The sequence below is a fragment of the Paramisgurnus dabryanus genome, chromosome 2, assembly GCF_030506205.2.
Source record: "Paramisgurnus dabryanus chromosome 2, PD_genome_1.1, whole genome shotgun sequence".
In the NCBI taxonomy this organism is placed as follows: Eukaryota; Metazoa; Chordata; class Actinopteri; order Cypriniformes; family Cobitidae; genus Paramisgurnus; species Paramisgurnus dabryanus.
In genome coordinates this window covers 33,449,299-33,469,684 of record NC_133338.1, presented here as the reverse complement: position 1 = coordinate 33,469,684, position 20,386 = coordinate 33,449,299, and the positions used below count along the sequence as shown (strand labels likewise).

Genomic DNA, 20,386 nt, shown 5'->3' with positions numbered 1-20,386 from the left:
GTTTTGTGTTCAGTGTGGATGATGTGTTATGATATGGCATCTGTTGTTCAGTTGGGGCTTATAGACTGACACAAATGTGTACAATTTCAAACTTAGGTCAAAGAAGTAAACATCAACAGTGATGAAAAACTTTGTTTCATTTATATTCATTTAAGATAAACATGTTTTCCCCTCAATAACTGGATCAAAATAGAATTTTCTTCTTTTTTTTTCATATTATAACAAAAAACAAATAGCACTTCAATTTATAAGTAGGCATCTACCAGTGATAAATGACAAATATTAACAAAAAATTCTGTCTATGTTACTTGTAATAAGGCTAAAGGCAAAATTTTACATGAATTTGTATGACTGCATTGGTTTTAGATACGAATAAGGCTGTGGGTCCACTAGACCCGCAAACATCGTAACAAACAAGTAACAAAAATATGAACACCACACTAGGGTTACAATCTTTCTTTCTTTTTTAGCTTTTCATGCAAGTCCAGCTCCTCCCTCTTTCTGAAAAGATCATGGAAGCGTCTTCTTTCTGGTCCCACTGACCCATGACAGCTTTTTGAGATTTGACGCTGTTCCTGTAATCTTCAACCCACTTCTGCTATGCAGCCATGAGCTCTGCGCTATGGAGTCAGGAAAAGCCAGCAGGCGGTTTCCGGGATGACTGGCGCTTCTACATCGTGGTGAAGGAGTGCACCGTGGAAAAGCCAGGCCAGAAGACCCTGCGCATCCCACGCGGCAGCCTTGGCCAGGCATGCCAGGAGCGCAACAGCCTCGGGCGCACGATCCCGGCCAGCAAAGGTAAACGCAGCCTACGCATCCTGGACCAAACGAACGTGGTGGTGAGCCTGGATGAGCGGGATGTGATGGAGCTGGAGGAGAAGCTGGCGGAGCTGCTGTTTCCCATAACCAACTGTGAAGAGCGTTACAGCCTGCTTTACAACAGAGCACGTCTGGACAGGGCCCGTGACATCAACTGTGGATCCAAAGTTAGAGTGCAGCTGAGATCCGGCGATGAGCCACTTCCAGGGGTTGTTCGCTTTAAAGGAGCCTTGCTTCCTGACCGAGCACTGAGTGGGATCTGGTTCGGTGTTGAATTGCTGGTGAGCAACACTGTCTTGTTTAGTGCTGTTTTTTGCTGTTGTTTCACCTGAATATATGAGATTGTTCCACATTTTCCAGGACATTGTGGTGTTTATGAATTAGATGCAAATAACTCAAGTCTGTTAAATTGTTGCCTGGCATGACACGTCAATAATTACTGTTGTTCATAAGTCAGATACACAGTGATGTGTATAAGAGTTGTGAAGTTCATGTGGGTGTATGGCGGCTGCTGAAAACGTCTCTGTACTGTATGTTTCAGGAGGAGGGCCGGGGTCAGGGTTTTACAGAGGGCTCTTATCAGGGTCAGCAGCTGTTTCGTTGTGAAGATGAATGCGGCGTCTTCGTGGCATTGGATAAACTTGAGCTCTGGGAAGATGAAGAGCTGGAAGTGGATCGTGTGACTTTAGTGGATAATGAACCTGAAGTAGAAGGCGATGTCCCACCACTGGAAATTAACTCTCGGGTGTTGGTGCAGACACGGGATGGCCCAGAACGGGGCACTGTAATCTTCTGTGACGTACTGCCTGGCAACGAGAGTCTCGGATACTATGTTGGGGTTGATATGGTAAGTGAATTATACTGTTTAAGTGGTTGAAAAATGTTATAGCTGCAAAGATTATGTATAATCATAATACTACATTTTCATTAAGCAATGCAATGTTTAGCCAGATCAATGTAGGGCTACCAACGTCAAAATACGAATATGAACCTATTTACTATTTTTGGTTACTTGGCTCATGCTTTACCCCCTTAGGATGAAAGGAAAGGATGCAATGATGGGATGTAAGGACATAGGATTTAAAGCAAATTTAATAGCATATCCTCACTCTTTATATAACATTAATTCTCAATTGTATTAAATATTAGGAGCATTCATTTTGAACATTAAAGACTCAAAATGTCAGATTTTTGCATTAAAATATCCAGAAATCACTAGCACTGGGTTATATATTTTGTTCATGTGTTCTTACATTATCCCAAATGTTTTCAACAGTGTTTGAATCCAGAGATTTTGCAGTTTAAATGAGCACCCCACCCTGTTTTTAGGATTGCTTGTCAATGGCATTATGCCCGGGTTGTCCTCAGTTTTTTCTGTTGTTGCCATAATAACTGTCAGTGTCTTTGACTTGATGTAGCACTTCGCTGGGTGATCAGCATATGATTTTAGAGTATTGTAAGAGTGATTTAAAGCAGTAACGTATCTTGCAATACTTCATGACATGCACTGATCAATCTAACCTGTGTAATATTTGCAGAATCTAGCATGCCACTTTGTTGTTGCTTCTGTCAAGCCACACTGTGGGCTTACATTATAATGTAATGAATATAATCTTTTATTTCAATATGTCAACATGCACATGATTGTTTAACACACTTGATATTTGTTAATAGAGAATAAACTTTATATAGAGATTGAGGATAAACCATTTCACTTCATGCTAGTAATGTTACGTTTGGGAACAAATTGTTCTTTTTGAAGGAATCTTTTAGGTGAACAAATCATTCTCGACCAACCAATCTATCGAATTGATATTTCTTGTTCAGTGATATGAGGCGCATGGACATTGAAGCACTGTATGTGCACAGGCTTCTTTTTCCTGCTTTTTAAAGAGTGACTAAATCATGAGCCAATGGAGTTCGAGTATGAGCTGTGACAGGGCATATAATTGGCTTAATGTGCTGAACAAATCACTGAACGAGTCACTGTTTTGAGTCAGAGAGGGAACTGAATGACCTTGTACATCTCGATTATGAATGAAATGAATGAGAGGGGGTCACAAACAGAAAGCGGATGCAATGCAAACAGTCTTAAGAAACTTAATCATGTGGTTTAATTTTAGTTAAGTTATAGAAACCATGTTTTTTGCAGACTTAATTGCATTACTTTAGTAATACAAATGATTTTTGAACAAAAATCAAGGTTATTTGTGGTTAATATGGTTTTACTACAAATATAATACCCACTATGGTGGTTACAGTAGTAAAACAGTTCATTTTGGAAAAGTACATTTGGAAACAGTACATCTCGATGGAAAAGCTAACCAAACCAAAGTGAGGTGAGCTGACCCGACCTGACCCAAACCAGGGGGTGCTATGCAATGGAAAAGCGCAATTTGTGGCTACTGTGGTTTCACTACAGCATGATGACATTTAAAGGTCCCGTTCTGTCTGTATTTTTAAAACTTTGGTTATGTTTACAGGGTGCCATATAACATGTGTTAATGTTTCACACAATTTACTTATCTGTATAGCGCTGTTTTCACTGTACTCAAAACGAGCTGATGTCTTCCTTGTTCTATGAAGTCCCTCCTTCAGAAATACGTATCAAGTTCTGATTGTGTAGCTTGTTTAGTGTGTTGTGATTCGATAGCAGCTTAGCTTGCCTTAAGCGTAGCTGGCAACTGACATATTCCTGTGGGCGGAGTTTAGTCAAAAAACTGTTCAACTGACGTCATTAAAGCAGGAAGTAGAGGGCTGTAGTCCAAACCGGCCATTCATTGTAGGCTTTGAAAGGCGAATTCTGTTAAAAAAAATATCGCCTGGCAGTGAACTTTGAGCTTTATCATTTTACAGGTATTATTTATGCTGTTATAGCAAAATTACACACTTACTAGGGTTTAAAAAATGGGATCAGAAAGAATGTGACCTTTAAACATGTGATGAAGGGGATCTGGTGTCGCATTGTTTTTTACATCTAACACCTCTTGTAAATGCTTGTTGGTGATGACGTGAGATTAAGCAAGTGAACCAAGGTTTGAGAGAATTGAATGAGTGTGAAACCACCAGACAGACACTGTAAGGGGGGGGGACTGAAAACATCCACTCTCGGGATGGACCTCAGCAATGAACTCAGTGTAAAAACTCCCTTAGTCTGCCATAAATAAACCCATTTCTTTAGCTTGATAAATTATGCTTAGTATTTCACACTTTGATCAGCATGTCAGACATCTGTAGTTTTGTAGTCAAGTACTTTTTCGTTAAAGCCTAATAAGTTTTTGTAAGAAGTCTATTTTATTGTCATGTATACCATAATACCACATAAAAGACTGGTGTTCGCCACCTACTGTCATATTTGTGTAACACAGAAATGGTCTAAGCATGTTTGGAATAAGCATTGTTTACTCTTTCTCCCTGTCCAAACTAAGTTGGCACCAAATCCACAAATCAAGGTCCTGAAAGTTATGCCAAGTTTCTGTCAATGTAATTAAATAGGCGTTCTTATACCTATAAGATAGTCAACATTTGCCTGTAATTCGTCCACTTTGTTTCTCAAAGATTGCACATTTGCCAAATCATTGATTGAAATGGCATATGGTTCCTCCATTGAAAGTTTAACATGCTCCTGAAAACCTAATTTCCTTCCACTCTTTCTCGGCACTGCTCGAAAAGCGGCTTTTTCCCCGTCCTCCATCTGCATATCACCTCCTTCTTAAGGCAGCAAAAAGTCTTGCGATTCATCCATCGGCAGAACATTCTGTGACCTCCATTTAATCCCAATAAGAGCTCACTGGAGTACCGGTAACTGCGTGTTTGTACTTGGTGTGGAAGGCAAACAATTCCATTGATGAAAAAAATACGAACACCATAAAAAAGCTTCATGTTTGGGCGACCCCATATAATATAGGAAAGGAAAAAAGAATAGGAAATATTAAAGAGCACCTACTGTCTGATTCTCAATTTCCTTTGGTGTGTAAGTGTGTATTAGTACATTTTAATGATATGCAAAAGGTACAAATCCCAAAGTAAACAATAAGTTTCATCTCCAACGTAAATCTCTTTCCTTGGACTACAACAAACACACAGGTTTACTTCCTGGGATTGGTGATGTAGACAAGATCGACATTATCATAATTCCTCCCACTTCGGACTTACACCCTGTAAGTTAACTCCTGTTAGCACTGCATTGTTAATGTGATCCACTGAGCTCAACAGAAGGGAATCTTGAGCCGAAGGGATGCTCAGTTTGCTCTGTGTGTCCTCCATAATGGCTTGCTGCCAAAAGCTCACACAAGACTCAACCAATACATGCACACGCCATTCCTCTGTTCTCTCTCTCTCTCTCTCTGTCTCTCTCTCCCCTTTTCTTCTCTGTTAGCCTCCCACTGCTTTCAGCAGCACTGGACTGGACATCTAAACTGTGTAGTGTACAAGTGTTTAGGATTTAGATTCTGCAGGTTTAAAGAGCTTTAGATCGTTCTCAACGCAATACATCGTGATTAGTTTGTTTTAAATAGCATTACTTACTTAATGTTACAATACTTTTGTTAATAGATTGCATATAGTAATGTGGGAGTCTATTCAGTATGTTCATGGAAATTTCTGAGGTTTGTTTGAAAGACTGTAAGTAGATTTGATAGGATGAGTTCGATTGGCACACAAAGTATTATCAAGGAAGAGCAGTACTTTGTTTATTTGTATTTTTTATAAAATCAGACCAGGATTATGAGTTAAGAGTTCTAACAGTGTCAGGTAAGATTATGGTTTAGAGTCCAGCGACATTAGTTGTTGTGATGATAGTGTTAATCTAGCTGTTAGAGAACTGTGACTCTCTGTGAGATGGGTCAGTGGAAGATTTCCACTAGGGGATAGAGACAGGCCATCCTTTGTTTGGAAAGTATTTTGAGGTGATTGAGTTATGAATGACAGTGCTGTGGGTTTGAAGTCTCATGAGATGATCTAGGTCAAGTGCAGTAATAGGGTGCTGTACCTCTCACCCTCAGGACAATCCCATTGGAGACTGGGATGGGATCTTCGACGGTAAACTGCTGTGTAATTTTGCTAGTCTTGAACACACCCGTCTCGTCCCCATCTGTGATGTGATGCCAGGTAAGAGCTCTGGATCATTTGTTTGTTTTTGTCAAATGTTTTTTTTTGTCATCTGAGTGTGAGTGCGAGGTTGCTTGTTTGTATTCATTTGTTGGTTTTATCTTTTAAAATAGTTTAAAAGTTACCATTACTAGTAGTAATTATTGAGTGTTGTTTTTTAATTGTTTTTATTATTAGAGAATAATGTTTAAATAATTGTCTTATATTTGTTATAGACTTCATTCAGGGTGTGTTGCAATGGGCACAGTCTAAACACTACTGTGTGTGTGTGTGTGTGTGTGTGTGTGTGTGAGTCATGTTAACACACAGTTAACAGAAGCGCTTTTGTCAGTAGGCCTTGTTTTTGACAGTGGCGTGTGTGGAGCTTTCTTTGTTTCCTTTATTGATTTGTTTGTTTGTCAGTGTATGCGTGTGTGGGCAAGATGTCTTAAAGGGACAGCACATAATTTTAAAACTTCTAATACTACCTAGTTACTGTATTTTCTTTATTAAAACGTTTGGGCTGGTACTGTATTGAACTGTATGTGCTTGCAGAATACTCAATGCAGGATCAGAGGCTGCCCAAAGTCTTTGGCTGCAGGAGCGGCAGCGACAAGTCTGGCAGCCAGAACAAACCAAAGACCAAAGGTATGTATCTGTAATTACCTACACACTCCACAGTCTGGTGTAATATTTTTAGATTTCGATTCATTTTATGTCATAAATGCAAGTTCACATCTTAGCATCACAGATATTGCGTTTGAAGTACATACCATATAGCTGCAACTGTATATCGAATGTTAACGGTTCAAAGACGTCTCCCTTATCTGAAGAAACTTTTCAATAATGATCTGATGATTTGTACAGTTGTAAATGTGTACAATTAGTCGTCCTTCAGGAACAGGTGTTGTTGTTTACCAATGCTGTGTACGGGAAGGAGTAAGTGTAATGGTATAGAGAATTTGTGTTGTGGTAGCGAATCACATGAAGGCTTTTTTGTCTTTCTGTTTACATGACAAAGAACTGTGCTTGAGAAATAATCGGAAATAATGTTTACTATTAAAAATGCCTTATCATAAAAGCATGTGGTATTTCTTATCTGTTAGCATATTCAACAGATACAGAAGTCTAAATGTGTGTCTGTCGAGAAGTGACGTTTTACAGAAGTTATTTTCTCCTAATCTAACCATGAATCGAAAAAGACATACTGTAGTAAGCTTGGCTGAGCAATGTTTGACTTAACAGCAGTGAGCTTTTACTCACCTTCACTGTCTTTAATGTTTATAAGCTGTCTGATGCTTCTTTACTCATTTCACTCTCTCAAGGTATTTTTTAATTCTGTCCTGGGTCATGTGATAGCTTTACCAGCTATTTGTTATAATTTCTGCAAGAAACACAACAGCCGTCTCAACGTTTTGACAATGTGACATCCACGCACAGATTGTAGTTTACACTTTATCTTCCTATCATGACTCTTATTCAGGGCTAGGCCTGCAGCCTAGCAACAGGAGCAAGTCTGAATTTTATTATACGCTTAATGGCAGCTCGGTCGATCATCCTGCTCAGACCAAAGCCAAAAGCACATGGTACATAGATGAAGGTAATCAATAATCTATATAGATGGAGACTGGGAAGCTTTAATCAAACGTCTTAACAGCACGTTGCCATCCACTAAACATCTAACAGAACTTTAGGCACTTTACTGTAGGTTGCTTTAATGTTCTTGGCATGAAAAGTAAATGCCCTTTTGAAGTCTTTGAATGCAACTGCTTTGATTTGAACAGGCAACTTGCTGCTGAGATGTTGTTTTGGGATCTGGTTCACTGTGACGTGAGTGGTGCATGACATCATAGCATGATATCATTCATCAGAAAACGTAAACAATGCTTAGGGCTTATTTAAGTTCTCTGTACTTCAGACTACATGGTTAATTTGGCTAATACTGCTTATATTAAAGTCTTTTAATAAATGATACAATCATTTAATCCACACTGTTGTTTAAAAGTTTAGGGTTATTTTAAGAATAATAGTAAACACTTTAAACTTTAGAATGGGAATTATAGTGAGTCTGAAAAAACACTTGTGTTTTATATTTTAGCATTTGTAATGTAGTCACTCTTTGCAGAAATGTACACAATTATATTATTAGAAGCATTATGAGAGCATGCATTATATTTTATGAGAATCATTTTAGTGACCCTAAACTTTTAACAGTATTGTAGGTTTTTTATTTAATTTTTTATTAGTTATTTTAAGAAAATAAGCATTTTAAATAAAAGTTATTTTGTTATATGAATTTCTCCACTCATTCATTGTGTAATTTGTGATTGTGTATATGTGTTATGATATTGTCATGATGGCATGGGAGTTCATAAAAACATTACTTAAACAGTATAGTTATTTTATCTTGCACCTATTGTTACTATCATGCACCGAAGAAGATGATTTTTAGACCAGTCTGGGATTGGTTAAGGCATTTATTTTTATTGTTTCTGTCGGTGGTGCTGGTTTCATTTTCATTCACAAGGCTCTTGGTCATATCTCCTGTGCTTGATTAATGTGGACTTTTTTCTGAAGTCCATCACAACGTTTGTTCCCCTCACTTATCTTCATATTACATGTTTGGCACATTCTTTGAATTAGATGATGTGTTTGTAAATGTGTGAGTATCAGTGTGGAACAATGATCCTGCCCTTTGAACCTGTTGATCTGTTTTTATCAGTATGTGTCTATCTTACAAGTGTAATATTTATCAGTCAGTTAAGGTGCTCCACACTGATGCATCATCATGACTTCCTAGAGTCGCATCACGCCTCTTATTTCTCTGTTCAATTCATTTCTTGACAGTCGGTGAGGATCCTGCCAAGTCCTTGACGGACACACCCCCAGACTTCAACCAGGCCTCATCCCCTTCTCGAGCTCCGCCCACAACTGCCTCGTTATCCAATGATAACAAGTTCCATTCCCTGCCCTTCAGCTTGAGCCGCAAAGTGGGTCCCAATGGTAGCATGAGCCAAGGCCCCCTCTCCCTGTCTGCTGGCTCTGTGATGGGGGAGCAGCAGGAGGTCGCTCCACCTGCAACCACACCCGTCCAGAGGCCGCCATCTCCGCCACAAGGTCAGCCGGGGTTAGAGGTCGGGTCAATGGTGGAGGTCAAAGAGAACCCACCGCTGTGTGGGGTTATTCGTTGGGTTGGCCTGCCTCCAGGCCTGCAGGAGCCACTTGCTGGGCTAGAGCTGGTGAGTATGTTCAGAAATAAGAATTGAGTTTGCTTTTGAAATGTTTGCTGATAATTTGTCTGGGTGTTTAGGAGGAAGAGTGTGTGGGCTGCACTGATGGCACATTTAAAGGGGTTCGATATTTCACATGTCCACCTAAGAAAGCTCTGTTCGTCAAACTGAAGTGCTGCCGGCCTGACTCACGGTTCCCATCTTTACATCATTCACCCAACCCCATAGAAAGATGCAACTCCATAGGTGAGAAACACAAGCGAGTTTTCAAAGAATTCAGGGTTGAGCATGAGCTCAGTAAACTAGAGAATCACATTTAGTCACATGCAAACAAACAATAAAGCAATGTTCAGGGTTAAATCTCTATAAAGACAACATTTGTGGCATTGAGTATTTTCGTTCCCCTTTTTCTTCTTAAACATACTTTTAATTGAAGTGAAACAGGGCAATGTTGCGGAAGGTTTAAAAAAGCTTGTTCAACACCAATATTTACCTGTAATGTTTAAAATGAAAGTAAAACAAATCTATAAAGTATAAACAATAATTCCTATAGGTGAAGTTTGAACAGAAGTTGTCATTCTGGTATAACGTTTAAGTCTTGTATCTGGAATTAAACTATGTTTCATGTTAACAACTTGAAATGCTTTCATTTAAAGGGACACTCCACTTTTTTTGAAAATATGTTAATTTGGTAACACTTTATTTTGATAGTCCACTTTAGACATTTTACTAATTATAAGTAACTTTGCAACCACTTATCAACTACCAATCTTTAGAGAACTAGTAGACTGTCTGCTTAATATCTACTAACACTTTATTGTGATGATATCTCAACAGACATTCAACTGTCTATTAGTGTCTTTGCAGGTGCATGTCAACTTATTCCACTAACCCAAACCTCTTTCCTAACCCCAACCCTTACAGTCTACTAATACACTAATGACAGTTAGTTGACGTATAGTTGCAAATTATTGAAAGTTAGTTGACATGTAGTTGCAAAGTTATTTATAGTTAGTAGAATGTCTAAAGTGGACTATCAAAATAAAGTGTATCCGTTAATTTTCCACCTCCCCTATAGTTAGACATTTGATTCTTACCGTTTTGGAATCCATTCAGACGATCTCCGGGTCCGGCGCTAGCACTTTTAGCATAGCTTAGCACAATCTATTGAATCTAACCAAAGTAACCAAAGACTTTGATGTTTTTCCTATTTAATACTTGACTCTTCTTTAGTTACATCGTGTACTAAGACCGACAGAAAATTAAAAGTTGCGATTTTCTAGGCCGATATGGCTAGGAACTATACTCTCAAACTGGCGTATCGAAACTCTTTGGTTATTTTTTAGCACGATGCTAATGGTCTAATCAGATTCAATGAATTATGTTACACTATGCTAAAAGTGCTAGTGCCAGAACCGGAGATCAGCTGAATGGATTCCAAAACGCATAAGAATCAAATGTTTAACTCTAGGGGAGCTGGAAACTGAATATGTTTTCAAAAAAAGTGGAATGTTCCTTTAACACTTCTAATTACTAACTTAATTGTATTCATGTGTGTTTGCTGTAGCATTCGGTGGTTACTTAAGTGAAGTAGTTAATGAGAACACTCCTCCTCGGACAGAGAATGATGGCTTGGAGGTGATGGTGGGGAAGAAGAAAGGAATTCAAGGACATTATAACTCATGCTATTTGGACTCCACTCTGTTTTGGTGAATACACATACACACCATCACAGACACACGCACTTACAGTATACACTGTGGCAAAAACACTTGTTTCTTCCATATCTTACTGATATCTGCTGAGATTAAAAAGCCGCTTTGGAACAGCTTTGAGTCATAAATATAAGTAAGATCTTCTTGGAAATACCGTGCTGTTTTTGCTTAGTTTGTCGTTAAGTACAGATGGGGTTTGGGTACACTTGTTAAACATGTGTATGATGCATAGCGAGATGTGTATTATATTATATATGCGTGTGTGTGTGTGTTCATGACTTGCAGTGCGTGTGATACCTTCACTTTCCCTTACCAGTTGTTATTTGATACACTTACTGTTCTATCTTGCTTTGTGTGTCAGTCTTTTCTCCTTTAGTTCTGTGTTGGATACGGTGCTCCTGAGGCCCAGATCCAAAACTGATGTAGAATATTACAAAGAGACTCAAGAGTTACTGCGCACAGAAATAGTCAACCCATTACGAATGTGAGTAACATTCTTTTAATTAAAGTTTTATTAAATTAGATCAATTAGCCAACTCGTAAAACTTGTATATCGTGATGCGATTACGCATCTGGTCGGAATTTTACTTCCAGTTTCTATTTGTGTCATCGTCTGACTAGTTGCTTAATTGAACTATTGAACACATACATTGTTGAAAATAACAAATGTTTTGGTTTCCTAGGTAATCTACATGTTGTTTATTTTGCTTGTTAAATAAACTACTTTAAAAGGACTTTGTTGTTATTTATTTTCAGCAGAGTTTACCAGAAGTTACATGTTTTCCACGAAAGCCGCTTGTTAATGTTGTTATCTAAATAATCTCTTACTGATCGTCTTAGTTAAAGTTCTTTATTACTCTGTGTATGTATACAGACATGGGTATGTGTGTGCAACAAAAATCATGAAGCTTAGAAGGATATTGGAGAAAGTGGAAGCAGCATCAGGATTCACTTCAGAGGAAAAAGGTGAGAAAGTTCTCATTGCGATTCACTGATATTGTTGTAGAAGGAACGAATTGATGAGACAATTCTGCCCTCTGTTGGCACAAACAGGATCTGATAGGCAGTGTGGATAAATCATTTTCAGGCAATGCTATTTATTCAAGTGTTGACTACCTACGATTTATATTATGTATATTTAATATTAGAGAACAACATTAATTATTATGATTCATTATTAAAGGTGCACTAACTTTTATGATTAATGTTAATACATCATAAATACGATAATAGTAAAGATTGGCAAGCAGTCTTTTTATAAAGGCCAATTCACACTGATTCAACAAACCCCGTTGGCAGTTGATGGATCAAAGTAAATGAGAAAGTTGGTGTTTGCTGGTATGTGTCGGAGTTGGTTGTTGTTGGACTAGTGTGAATTGGCTTTAAGGCTAATTGCTTTTAAAGCCATGTAGTTCTTTACTGTTGTTTACATGTATTATGTACTACTATGTATTATGTATTGCACGACTGTCATGTTCATGCATTACCAAGTAATTACATACAGTATAAATTGGTTAGTAATGCAGTTTAAAGTAACAAAACACACAGGTAGGGCTGTCACGATTATGAAATATGGCTGACGGTTAATTGCCTAATAAATTGAGACGATTAATTTCCTTGTTTAGGGCTTTGGCGGTTATGATGATTACATGTCTGTTTTATTGCTTTGACATTTAATTATCATACATTTTGTTTGTTCATAAAATAATTTTCACACATTATTGTGATAAATTAAATAAAATCTTTTGCAAGGTTAACCTAACAGTATTAATACATATAACACATATTTAAAAGTAATTATTTAATGATAATAGTTCATTCTGCTTATCAAAGTTTTGCAGTATTTCTTTAAATGCTGTTTTTCCACTGTATTGAATGGCTTTGCAATGTATCGTGTTACACTATCAGTTAAGGAGCGCCATCTGATACTGTCTCGTTTATACAGGCGCTACAGCTCCCCTTGTGTTTTTTAGAGAGATGTGCAATCAGTGCGGTGATCTGAAATCATGAGACGATTATTTAATAATTTTGACAGCCCTACACACAGGACATAGTAAAGCAGTTTACTATCAGTACAGTTGACAACAAAGCTAATGCTTATCAGGAAATGAAGAAAACCTGTAAATGGATAGTTCACCTAAAAAGAACAATTATTTCATTATTTACTCACCTTCATGTTGTTACAAACCTTTATAAATGTCTTTGTTCTGATGAACACAAATGCAAATATTTTGAGGAATGTTTGTAACCAAATGGATCAGAAGCCCAATTGACTTTTCATAGTATTCTTTTTTCCTACTATGAATGTCAATGGGGCTTCTGATTGCTCAAAATATCATATATATATATATATATATAAAGGTTTGTAACAACATGAGAGAGAAATTATGAAAGAATTTTCATTTTTGGGTGAACTATCCCTTTAATTTTCAATAGATTAAAGGTTAGCATTTAACATTGAAAAATTGTGTGTATCACCCTAAAAATGAATAAACTGCAAAGAGAGTAATCCCAGATTATTTTAATGGATTGACAGAAGTATTAATGTGCATAGACCTCATCAAAGTCTCTGTGTTGAGTGAGATAAGTGAGCGAAGATATTTCTTTCTCCTTAGATCCTGAAGAGTTTCTCAACATTTTGTTTCATCACATCCTCAGAGTTGATCCTCTTCTCAAACTACGGTATCAAACTTAATCCATGTAAAATCACTATGTACCATACAGACACTTGCATATCAAGTTTCTATTTTTAATTTAGGACAAATGAAAAAATAATAGAATACTAGGGATAAATGTATTTTTGTGACAGATTCCAAGTATTTTATAAATACCTGCATTATTTAAATTATCAGCATTCACAGGAAATGTGTTATAAACAATAAACATAAATAAAATACAAATAATGATAAATTGCTAGTATTTCTAGTTTGTTGTATTACTGAAGAAGACAAGTGATATAATGAAAGTATTTTGCAGCTCTGCAGGGCAGAAGGTGCAAGACTGTTACTTCTACCAAATCTTTATGGATAAGAAAGATAAAGTGCTGGTGCCGACAAGCCAGCAGCTTCTGGAGTGGTCCTTTATCAACAGTGACCTCAAGTTTGCAGAGGTAAGCAATGAAGGCATGCTCTGTGTCAGGGGTAGGCAACCTTTTTTACATGAAGTGTCTTTTAACTTGTTAATCACTGTATCATTAATGTATTTTGTAATGTTAATCAGTCATGTTGAGTTAAAAATGTTTGTACACCAAAATACTATTATTATGTATTGGTTATATTTTATTTTCTGTTTGGTTTCCAGGCCCCATCTTGCCTTATAATCCAGATGCCTCGGTTTGGGAAGGACTTTAAGATGTTTAATAAAATCTTCCCATCTCTTGAGCTTGACATCACCGATCTATTAGATGACAGTGAGTCTGTATTCAATAACAAAATGATGTGTTTTGCTATTAGGATAACATACATCACATATCGATTGTATATTGTTATATCAGTGATACTACTCTAGCTGTTTCAATGTTGTGTGTATGTGTCAGCCCCTAGAGAATGTCGGATCTGTGGTTGCTTAGCTCTTTACGAGTGCAGAGAGTGCTACGAGGATAGTGACATCACACCGGGAAAGATTAAACAGTTCTGTGAAAAGTGCAATACACAGGTAAACACGCACACAGAAACAAAACCATACTTGTTTTGCAATACCTCTAAAGTCCACTAGGTGGAGACTTTTCCAAAGAATTTGGATTTGTGAGACCAGCTCAAATGCATTTACCTAGAGCGAATATTAATGCATGTGCTTGTTTGTGTGTCCATGCATTTTCATGTACATATGTGTGTTTTTATACCTTTAGGTACATCTGCATCCACGGCGCAAGTCTCATCGGTATGTCAAGTTATCTGTCCCTAAAGAGCTGCAGGAATCAGTATGGAGACAGGGTTCTTACCCTCACCAGCAGATGGAGCTGTTCGCCGTGCTTTGCATCGAGACCAGCCACTATGTCGCTTTTGTCAAATACGGATCTGCAGACTCTGCCTGGCTCTTCTTTGACAGTATGGCTGACCGTGACGGTACTGGAGAAGCTTTTATTTTTTCTCTTTTTAAATATATTTCAATACATGAGCCAAAACTACATGTTATTCTGTTGCTCTTCACAGAATGGTCGTTTACGAAGGATTTTGTTTCTATTTGTCTTAGTGATCTTTTTTTTGGCAGGTGGTCAGAACGGGTTTAACATCCCACAGGTGTCCCCATGTCCAGAAGTAGGGGCCTACCTGAAGATGACCCCTGAGGAACTTCACGCACTGGACCCCAAGAACATCCAGGGCCAAGCCCGCAGACTTCTTTGTGATGCCTACATGTGCATGTACCAGAGTCCCACCATGAGCCTCTATAAATAGAGCAGAAGAAAGACGGATGGAATGGTAAATGAATCAAAAAGCAGAGGGAATAACAGAGGAATGAGATGATAGAAAGAGGGAACAAGAAGTTAGTACGCAAAAAAGGGCTGTAGTGGAGTAAAGTGTGACGCCCGAGACGACTGACGCACCCTCGAGAGTGAATAACCCACGTACGGCTCCGGTTGTTTCATCTTCTCTTCTGCATCTCTCTGTACATACTGCAGGGTAAATACGTGCATAAGAGAGACATCACGAAAGAAAACAAGCTGTTTGCACTGTGTGAGAGCGTATGTTTCGTGTGTGTCCGTTGAAGTGCTGTTGTTGTTTTCTCCTACCTGTGCTGTCTTTTGCTGAGCTCAAACTCTCAACATGTGGATCTGTGTATCTCACACCCATCCTGCCTTTCGTGCACAGAGAGGATCCGCACTATTTTCACCCTTTTGGCGTTTCGCAGACACTCACTAACCTCACCATCTACCAGAACTGACTCGTCAACGGCAACACTTTCTTTCCCTGTAAATGAAGTCGTGGATGAATGACAAACACAGGACGGTTTTATTTTGCCTGACCTCCCTTGTCATGTCCACCGGTCCATCTAACTGCACTGCAGAACCCAGCATTAATTATAGTACAGATGCACTGTGTGTGTAGTCCCTGTTTATTGCCTTTTTACTTGGCTGTGAAGTCTTTGTCTGGTGTGTCCACATACAGCAGAGCCATTGACTGCCACGCGCTGGTCACAAGAATGAGGTGTTGATAAAAAAGCACACAAATATTTTTGGAGTATTTTTATTTTAAACATGAAGAGTATTATCGAGCTTTGTTTCGCTGAAATAATAACTATAACTAAATATTTAACAGAATTTGGGTAAACAATAAAATATTTAAACATGGATATACATGCACATACATCCGGAAGAAATTTAATTAAAGGTGCAGGTCAGTTCTTGCGAGATAAAATAATTATGATATTCCAGAAATAAAATTTTTGCAAGATATGTAAATGTAGCAGGACATGTTACTGTTAAATAAACGATATTCTTGTTTGTACATGAAAGGCTCTGGTTTGAGTGTTGAACGCCGAGGCTGACTGGACAAGATCTGTCTCGTGCTTTACCGCAGTGCTGTTGGCTAATCCACAGTAACGCTGTCAATCCAGATACTGGTTTGGCGTACCGTGCACAAGGTTTAGTGGATTGTTTACACAAGCCTGCTTAAAACAACTAAAGACTTCTATCAGAATGACAAAAGAGACCGATGTACCCGGCACATGTATTGGGATTGTTTTTAATCTCTGCTAATGTAACTGTACACTATGGGAGAGATTGTGTGTAACAGGCTGTAATGGGAGAAAGAATGAAGACTCGGTGTACTTGTGTAAAATGAAGCCAGGTGGACTTTATTATCTTTGTGCTGTTCTCTTAAATGTTAACTAAATTAAAACGACATTTTGAAAACAGCTTTTCTTGTGACTGTTGCATTGCTTTTATTTTTTATTTATTTATTTTTATGTGATTTATTTTTACTCCTGATAACATCAGTAAAGACAAAGAATGGTGCGAGTTTCACGACAAGCAGAAGTGTGGGTGTGCCAATTGAATATTTACCTTAAAATCTTGACAGATGTGCCACCAAGTTGTGAAAATGTCTGTCTTCACGTCACGAAGATGTCTACGAAATTTGTGCTTTGATACCAGCAGTGTTTTCCTCTGCCAAGTGTGTGGGTTCAGAGTGTGTTTGTAGACGGTCTCAATCGGGCACATGGGTGTCGTATTTAGATGTCCACTGTCTTCAGTATTGTCATAAGTCTGTGAGTGTTTGTGTGGGGATTTGGCTGCTGGCAGCAGTGCCGTTTACACCTGTCACCTGTATGGATCTCATTAACATGGTGTCACGGTCAGGCAATGATGTTGACTCGGCCGCAAACACGCCAACGTTGGACAGACGGGGCTGATCTGTAGTGAAAGCTCAGTAGCTGGAGACACACACACACACACACACACACACACACACTCCTTATTGAGTCTCTGCCCTGCGCAAGTTCAAGTTAGTTCTATAGTTTTTTCAATTTTTGCAAAACAGTTTTATACCAATTACTTATTAGTACAGACAGTTTAGACATAAGATAAAAAAATATATGAAATACACTAAGAGAGATGCAAAGTCGCTAAATGTATTTGTTGCTTTAAATTGCTTTAAAGGTCATTTAGAAATACTTGGTGTGCTGGCAAAATCCGTTAAACGGCACAATAATTTTTCTATTATTTTTTCTTAAAATATGCACTTTTAAACCACAACTTCTCATCTTCCTCTCGTCCTTTGACGCACCAGCGCCACCTCACGTAATTGCGGCATCATGTCAAGAGGTCACGGATGACGTATGTGAAACTACGCCCCAGTGTTTACAAGTGCGGAGAAAGAGGAACGTTCTGACGTTGTTGCATGATGTGCAATGATACTAATGTGTGATACGTTTTGTCAGTTTATTGTTTGAAATGGTCCACAAATGTGTGTTTTATATATGTAACACAACTTTCCATGTCATTATGCAATTACGTGTGGTCGCGCTGGCGTGTCACAGGACCGGAGGAAGACGAGATGCTGTGGTTTAAAAGTGCATATTTTTAGGGGTCAAGCACCGAAGGTGCTGAGACACCTATTGGAATTGTACTTTTTTCTTCTTCTTAGCCATTGGTGTCTATGGCAGCCCTATGAACCGTATGTAGGAAAATGATGAAATTTGGCACAGTTGTAGTGGTGGTCATAAATAGTCATTTGGCCAAAAATGGGGTCTCTAGCAGTAACTCTATAGCGCCACCATCATCTCAAAAATTCAATGTTCAAATGGTTATAACTCATGATCCATTTGCTCTATGAAAATTCTACTTAGTCCACGTGATTGCTCTCCTCATGCTTATTGTTTTTAATACCTTACAGTAAGACTCCACCCATTACAGTAGCGGCCATTTTGAAATGTACAGTATTTCGTTTTTTCGCTACTCCTCCTTCAAATTTGGTTCAATTCTTATGAGATTTGGCACATGTGATCTTTGGAGTGAGCCGCATAGAAATGACTGAACAGAATTTTGATATTTTTCTTTATTTAAAAGTATTTAATGCGTGAACTTAACGAGATTGACGCAAAATTGGTTCTGAAGCTGTATCTCGGTCATTCTTTGATCAATCGAGATGAAATTTGGTACGCTTCATGTCGACCATGAAATGGGGGTCCATGCCAAATTTGGTGACAGCGCCACATATGGGTCATGAGATAGGAAAATAGGCTATTTTTGCCCATAACTTCTGAATCGTTTGTCAGAAAATTATGATCTTCGTGTCTACGGATTCCTTACCTCATGCCGCATCTGTCGATGTGTATTATGCCGGGTTTGACCGAACCGCCTGTCCGCCATTTTGAAATTTGTCATAAATTGTTATAACTTTTGAAGTATTGGATATATTGGCGCAAAAATCGGTAGGAAGCTTTGGCATGATGTCCTGATTGTATCTGGGAAGTCAGAATACAGCGCCACCTAGGGGTTATAAACTATAACAGTTCTTATAGAACTGCTCATAACTTCTGAATACTTTGTCGTATATTAATTTTCTTTGTGAAATTGTATTCACTGGTTTATGCCGATTGCAACGATACCTCGTTTGTCATTTTCCATCATTCTGTTCATGTGTTATTGTAAGGCATATGGTAAATGATTTTTTCGCTACTCCTTTTACAAATTTTGTTTATTTTATGCCAGGTTCTGCTCGTTTAATGTTTGGAGCAATCCGCACAGAAATGACTGAACAGATTTTTCTTGCACCTAGGAATTTTTTTGAGAAAAACCTCTGTAAAGTTGATCGTCCCTGTGATGTTGTCTATTTGTCATAGTTAATTACTTTATATTACATTTTATAGCGTTACTCTACGGAATGTTTTTCTTGTCTTCAATCTCACTTGAGCTTTTTGATTCTCATATACATTGTATTTCTGTGATTTCTGCTCTGCGGTGTCATTTCTACATCTTTGGTGATTGGCATATGTCAATGCTTGCATTTCTGTACTCTCTTTCCTGCTGCCCTTTGAGCTGTGTCTGCTGAGTGGCGCATCCACTAAGTCGTATGCATAGAGATCCTGAGTTCATGGGTTCGAATCCCACCTGAGGCAGGTGTTAATTTCTTCTATTAAAGTTTTGTTCTTTCCCACCTATTCTTCTTGACCTGTCTGTAGTTCACATATGTTCTATTTTTGCAATGTTTTCTGTTGCTGCTCTGCACTGCGGTAGTTCTGCTCTGTCATTGCAACGCTTTGGGTACTTGCTGCGCTTTGTGTTCTTGATGCACCTTGGGTGGTCAGTGAGCATTGGGTGATTGATACCTTCTATGTTGCTTGCTGTGCTTTGGATGCTCATTGCGCTAAAGGTGCTTGGCCCCGAATCGCTGCTTGCAGCTATATTTTTTTATTGTTCTTGCCAAAAATGACAATCGTTTCGCTAGATAAGACCCTTATGCCTCGTTTGAGATCATTTAGAGTCCTTTGAAACTGCCATTTTAAACTGCATTAAAACTAATAAGTGTTGGGGTCCATTAAAGTCCATTAAATGAGAAAAATCCGGGAATGTTTTCCTCAAAAAACAAAATTTCTTCTCGACTGAATAAAGAAAGACATCAACATTTTGGATGACATGGTGGTGAGTAAATTATCTGGATTTTTTAAGAAAATTGACTAATCCTTTAACCTAAACATAAAAGCCTGATAAAAAATGCTCTTTTACAAGAAAACATGTCAGATGCACTTTAAAGGTTTTTCATCTGAATACATCTTTAAAGTCTATTCAGGGCCATTATGTTTTCAGGTAAACTTGTAGAGATTGCTACTGTATAAAAATGGGCCAAATCACTGATCAGCCACAGTATAAATTTGTATTAGACATCTTTATAGTAAATGTGATTCATCATAGCTTTGTCTCTTTCACATTCATGTTTTCCCACCCCCTTTATTTTCTTATATGGAACACAAATGGGAACCTAAGGCATTTTGTGTTCACAGCCTCAGCCACCATTCACTTATACAGCATGAAGTCAATATTTTTCTAAATCTCTTTTTGTGCAATTTTAGCTGAACTTTCCCCTTTTAATGTATTTA

At 38.1% G+C, this 20,386-nt stretch overlaps 1 protein-coding gene across 2 annotated transcripts; it reads left to right on the top strand.

The window, feature by feature from the left end:
- Positions 1 to 608: 608 nt before the first annotated feature.
- Positions 609 to 16,705, top strand: cyld (cylindromatosis (turban tumor syndrome)). 2 transcript variants are annotated; one of them, XM_065289555.2, is made up of 16 exons: positions 609 to 1,100; positions 1,361 to 1,666; positions 5,823 to 5,928; positions 6,463 to 6,555; positions 7,391 to 7,507; positions 8,755 to 9,146; positions 9,218 to 9,383; positions 10,705 to 10,846; positions 11,214 to 11,336; positions 11,727 to 11,818; positions 13,468 to 13,534; positions 13,829 to 13,961; positions 14,153 to 14,261; positions 14,388 to 14,506; positions 14,700 to 14,916; positions 15,062 to 16,705. In XM_065289555.2, exons 1-16 carry the CDS (start codon positions 609 to 611, stop codon positions 15,244 to 15,246), a joined length of 2,859 nt encoding a protein of 952 aa, XP_065145627.1. In that variant the 3' UTR covers positions 15,247 to 16,705. The 2 variants fall into 2 exon arrangements, with proteins under 2 accessions (XP_065145627.1, XP_065145629.1); XM_065289557.2 differs by lacking the exon at positions 7,391 to 7,507.
- Positions 16,706 to 20,386: the final 3,681 nt, after the last annotated feature.